The 5,114-nt window shown below is 58.1% G+C and overlaps 1 protein-coding gene across 1 annotated transcript in view; it reads left to right on the top strand.

Moving 5' to 3' along the window:
• Nucleotides 1-3,513, top strand: part of OGDH (oxoglutarate dehydrogenase) — a 53,543-nt gene extending 50,030 nt beyond the window's left edge. The window contains 3 exon segments of the mRNA XM_014525625.1: nucleotides 1,462-1,625; nucleotides 1,983-2,137; nucleotides 2,697-3,513. Of these exon segments, the coding sequence (XP_014381111.1) occupies nucleotides 1,462-1,625; nucleotides 1,983-2,137; nucleotides 2,697-2,817 (440 nt within the window). The 3' untranslated portion in view covers nucleotides 2,818-3,513.
• The last annotated feature ends 1,601 nt before the right edge of the window (nucleotides 3,514-5,114 follow it).

Here is a 5,114-nt window from a genome sequence, read left to right as displayed (position 1 = left end):
GGACGGGGGAGGGCAGAGGGGAAAAAAAAGGGCGGGGGGGGGGGGGGATTCCTCTGGGGTTGGGTAGAGTACCTTATATGCTGGGAAATAAGAACATTGTTCTTTGAGAGCCCTGCTCTTGCCTGGTCCCCTGGAGGTGGGGATATTCCTTGGGGGTGGTTGGGGATAGGGAAGGGTTCTTATACACTGGGAAATATGGTAATGCCATTGCTTTTCAAGCCCTGCCCTTGCCTGGTTGGGAAATAAAGCAACATGGAGGTGTGCCCAGTTCGTGCCACAGGGGGGCAGCCTGCTCCCAAACATGGCTGCCCTTGGTAGAACCTGATACTCCTGTTCCGAGATCTCCCTGCTGAGCCGCTCCAGACTGGCTCTGGGTCAACAGGGCCTTCCCAGGGGTCTACCTATGCCTCTCTGAAGCCCCAACCAGTTCTAGCTCTGGTGCCTGCCTGGTCCTGCTACCCTTGAGCCGATGGGGCCCATGAGGCTGAGGGCAGAGTACCCCAGGGAGCCTGCAAGGCGACTGAATGAGTGCCAGGGTTGGGCTGAGCTCTTCCAGCCAGCGCGAGGGCTCCAGGGCCCAGCTGGAGACAGTCATGGAGAGGGGGGTGCTTGTGGGGTAACATACTTTATGGTGTATGACAGGGGTTCCTAACTCCTGGGCCACGGCCCACTACAGGGTCGTGAAGGGTTGGCTGCTGGTCCGCAGGAGGGTTGGCTGCTGGACCAGAAGTCCGGAAGTGACCAGCATACTGTGGACCGGCAGCCAACCCTTATTTTAGAAATGCATTTTATATATAGCCACTATATATATATATATATATATATATATATATTCGGTATAAAAAAGGGTTGGTTGCCTGCCCGCAGTATGCTGGTCACTTCTAGTCCTGCGGTTTGCCAGTCCGCAGCATAAAAAGGTTGGGACCCCCTGGTGTATGACATCCCTCCCCCTGTGACTCCCCTACAAAAGGGACTCTAAAGTGAAGGTGTATCTTATACACTAATGCAAAGAAAAATAGTTGAAACCCTTGAATCTTGGTCACTTTTTTTTTTTTTTAATTTAAAAAACAAAAAATTGGAATAAAAACTGGATTGCTGCACTTTTTATCTTCTGCTTTCACACCCTGCCCTTTCCAGGTTCCTCCAGGGGTGGGGACAGTCTTGTAGAAGGGGATGTCTTATGTTGGGGAATATGGTAACCTCATGTTCTTGTTGCCCTGTTCTTTGGGGGGGGGAGTGTCAGGGTGCATCTTGTACATGGGGAACAAAGCAACGTAGTTCTTGAACAGCCCTGCTCTGGCTGTTCTGCTGGAGTTGGGAATAGTCCTGCCGGGGCATGTTACACATTGGGAAATACCGTAATGTCCTTACTTTCTCACCTCTCCTTTACCATATTTCCCAATGTGTAAGATGCCCCCCTACCTCCAAACAGGCAATGTCATGCTTTGGCTCTTCTCCCAGGCACCCACTTCCAGCGTGTGATCCCAGAGGCCGGCGCGGCAGCCCAGGACCCAGCGGGCGTGCGGCGGGTGCTGTTCTGCACAGGCAAGGTGTACTATGACCTCACACGGGAGCGCAAGGCCCGCCACATGGAGGCTGAGGTGGCTATCACCCGGGTGGAGCAGGTGAGCGTGCCTCAAACCCGGGCATCTGGGGACCCCCTCGCCCTGCTATCATGGCTTCCCTCGCTGTGTTATCACGGCTTCTCTTGCTGCTGTGCCACCCCGCGCTGACCCTGGGCACCAAAGCCAAGGTGATTTAGGCCTAGGCTAGAGGCCATGGTGTAGCAGAGACTCCCTTTAGCAAGGCAGCAGGGCTGATGCTGTACATATGGGACTCAGGATGGGGTGCCCATGGATTCTCTATCCCTCCTGAGCCTCCTCGGCATCATGTTGCCTATCCAGGCTGTCAGGGAGCCCTGATTTCCATCCCCCAACCCCAGTGCCAGGCAGCTGTATCCACCCCCATCTCTCCTTCCACAGCTGTCCCCCTTCCCCTTCGACCTGCTCCAGCAGGAAGCTGAGAAATACCCGAACGCTGAGCTGGCCTGGTGCCAGGAGGAGCACAAGAACCAGGGCTACTATGACTATGTCAAGCCACGCCTACGCACCACCATCAACCGAGCCAAGCCCGTGTGGTATGAGCCCTTCCCTACTCCTTGGGTTGGGGGAGGGGGTGGTTTGTGGAATCAAGGACTATAGCAGCTCATGGAACTGGCCTCCTGGGATGGGGGCAAGGGTGATGCCTCCTCTGCCAAGGTACGGAAATGCTGGGCACAGCTGAGTCCAGAAGGTGGGGGTCTTATACATTGGGAAATATGGTGTCATAACTGCTTTCTTGTTCCTGCTTCTGGTTGGGGTGGGGCAAGGGGGATCTTATACGTTGAAAAACAAAGTAGCATCAGGCTTTCCTGCTCCTGCCTTTGCCTGTTTGGAGGTAAAGGGACTTCTGATACATTGGGAAATATGGTACCCTCACTGCTTTCCCAGTCTCCCCACAGGGCAGAGGTGGGAAAGCAATTACTGTATTTCCCAGAGCATGATGTGCCCTCCCCCTTCAAACATGAGTGTGCTGTGCCAGCTTGCAGTAGTGACCTTGGGGGCAGACCTGGGGGCATCTTAACTGGCCTCTCACTCTTGTCTCTGTCTGGAGTCCCGGCACTGTGGAGCTGACAGACACCTTTTCTTGCCACCTAGGTACGCTGGGCGTGACCCTGCAGCCGCCCCAGCCACAGGTAACAAGAAGACGCATGTTACGGAGCTGCAGCGCCTCCTGGACACGGCCTTCAACCTGGATGCCTATAAGGCCCTGGCCTAGGCCCAGTGCTCTCCAATGGACCCTGCCTGCCCCTGAAGGAAGCTTGGGCTGAAATCTAACACCCCCCCCACCCCCCCACGTACTCTTCTTCCCCCCTCCCCCGAAGCACTGTCCTTGCCCCTCTGTGCCATGGAAGCTCCTAGTCATCCACTGCTGGCTCTTGCCACGGCCCAGGCTGGCAGGAGTCCTCTAAGGCCTAAATGTGGCTTGGCAAGGGATTGCAGGGTCTTCCCTCTGTCCTGCCACTCCTGAGTGGCTCCTGGTTCCCTGCCTGGCTGTAAGTGGTGCTATCTGTCCCCTTCCTGGCCCACGGAAGGGCTGGACTCTGCTAGTACCAGCACAGGGGCACCTCTGCCTTTTTCCTGGTGTCACGGTGGCCCTGGCCTGGGTTGGAAGTAGCTCTGTGCCCCCCTCCAGCTATCCTGCCACCTGGTGCCATCTGCTGCTCCCTTCAGCTTGGGGATCTGGGCTTGGCCCTGACTTCCTTTGTGTGGCATTAAGGTCTCCCAGGCCTGTGCCAAGCTCAGATCTCACTTCTACTAAAGCTGGGTAGCATGGTAGGGGGCAGGGGCAGGGGCTGGCACCGTGGGCAGCGCTGGCCCGTGCCCTCACTGCCTGACTTATTTATTTGGGGTATTTTCAGTTCTGATTTTTCTCTGGCTTCACCAATAAAATGTCCAAGGTTCTTCCAGGTCATGCTGTTTCCTGCCTTCAGCTTTCCTGCCTGCCCTATGCCAACCAGACACTCAGTGCATTAGGTTGCTTCCTTTCCCATGGCTCCCAGTTTCCCCCTTGCCTGTTGGGTGAAGCCAGGCATGAATCCTCTGGGCCTAGCAGCTCCTGTTCAAAGGCCTGGGGGTGGATGTGGGCAGGGGAGGACTTGGGGTTTGTGGGGAGGAAGCCAATACTGGTAGTAGGGGGATCCCAGGGCATTTGTGGTGGTTGGGGGGGCTGCAGGGGGGCACTAGTTCTCTGTGGCATGGGGAAGCCTGGTGGCTGTGCTGAAAAGCAAAAGCACTGGCCTGAAAGATCCCAGGGCCCTGCAAAGCTGGACCAGAGCCCACGGGCTGTAGGTTGCCACTGCGCAGAGCTAAGTGCTGCCACCGGAAAAGAATTCTCCACAACCGTGGCTATGGGACAGGAGCCGCCAGGCTCGCTGGCAGCACCAGGGCAGCGCCTCTGGGAGCCTGCAGTGGAGGACCAAGGCCATCCTTGGAGGAACAGAGGAAGGCAGTGGGACCCTGCTCTGGGCCAGGCCGCTGTTAGGGCAGGTTCAGGCAAAGGTGAAGAGGGGGCTGGGGCAGGGCAGGGCTCAGAGCTGCAGCTGTGTGTAGTGAAGGGGTCCCATCCTCGTGCCCTGGGTTGGGTGAGGGCGTGCGGTGGGCGGATGTCTGGGGTCCCTGTGCATTAATTTGCGGCCGAGATGCCTGGGTTCTGTGCGGGGGCCCTGAGGAAGGCTGCAGCCAGTAGGGAGTGGAGGAGGAGGGTTAAGGTGTGCACCTTAACCACCTGGTCTCAGTCAGGGTGTGCACATGTACACCCCTGTACACATAGGCACATGCACACCCAGAGAACCCAGCAGGGGCAAGGGCAGGTTCCACAAGCAAACGGGGACACGGGGGGCTGGCGCACACCTGCACGCACACAAATTCTGGGCAGCTAGGACACCCACAGAGCCTAGGCCTCTGGGGGACATATGCATACGCACACTCACACAAAGCCCAGGGGTCTGGGACACAAAAGGGCACATGCACAGACACCACCCAGGTGTCCAGGATGTGTGCACACAGAACCAACGCAGCCAGGGTGTGAATGCGCACATGTGCACATGCACAGGCCTGGGCCCTGCGGCTGTGTAATGACGGAGCGGGGTGCTGTGTCGGGCTGTTCACTCTGGAACCTACTGAGGCCCCCGCCCCGGTCCAGGGGTGGGGGTCAGGCCACAGGTGGTTTAAGGGGGGGCGGGTACGCTGTTGCTAAAGCAACCGGAGGGGGTGGGGAGGGAAGAGGCCGCCTTTGGGACAGGAAGTGCAGACTGAGACTTAGCCCTAATTGGTTGCTCGGGGCAGGGCTGCCCTTGGCCCGGACTCGACGGGCAGAGGAAGGGTCAACGGGAGAAGCGGCGCCGGCCGGGCCCAGGGTGCGGACACGACGGGGCGCGTCCCAGCAAATCGGGGGGCTGAATGCAAATGAGATGCAAATGAAGCCCGGCCGAGGCGGGTGCGGCAGGCCAGGGGGAAACAGGCCGGGCGGGGGAGCGGCGCTCGGCGCTCGGCTGCTCAGGCCTGAGCGGGGCG

Source organism: Alligator sinensis, unplaced genomic scaffold (assembly GCF_000455745.1).
Source record: "Alligator sinensis unplaced genomic scaffold, ASM45574v1 scaffold1462_1, whole genome shotgun sequence".
In the NCBI taxonomy this organism is placed as follows: domain Eukaryota; kingdom Metazoa; phylum Chordata; order Crocodylia; family Alligatoridae; genus Alligator; species Alligator sinensis.
The sequence above is the reverse complement of the archived record's forward strand: the minus strand, read 5'-3'. Positions and strand labels throughout refer to the sequence as shown.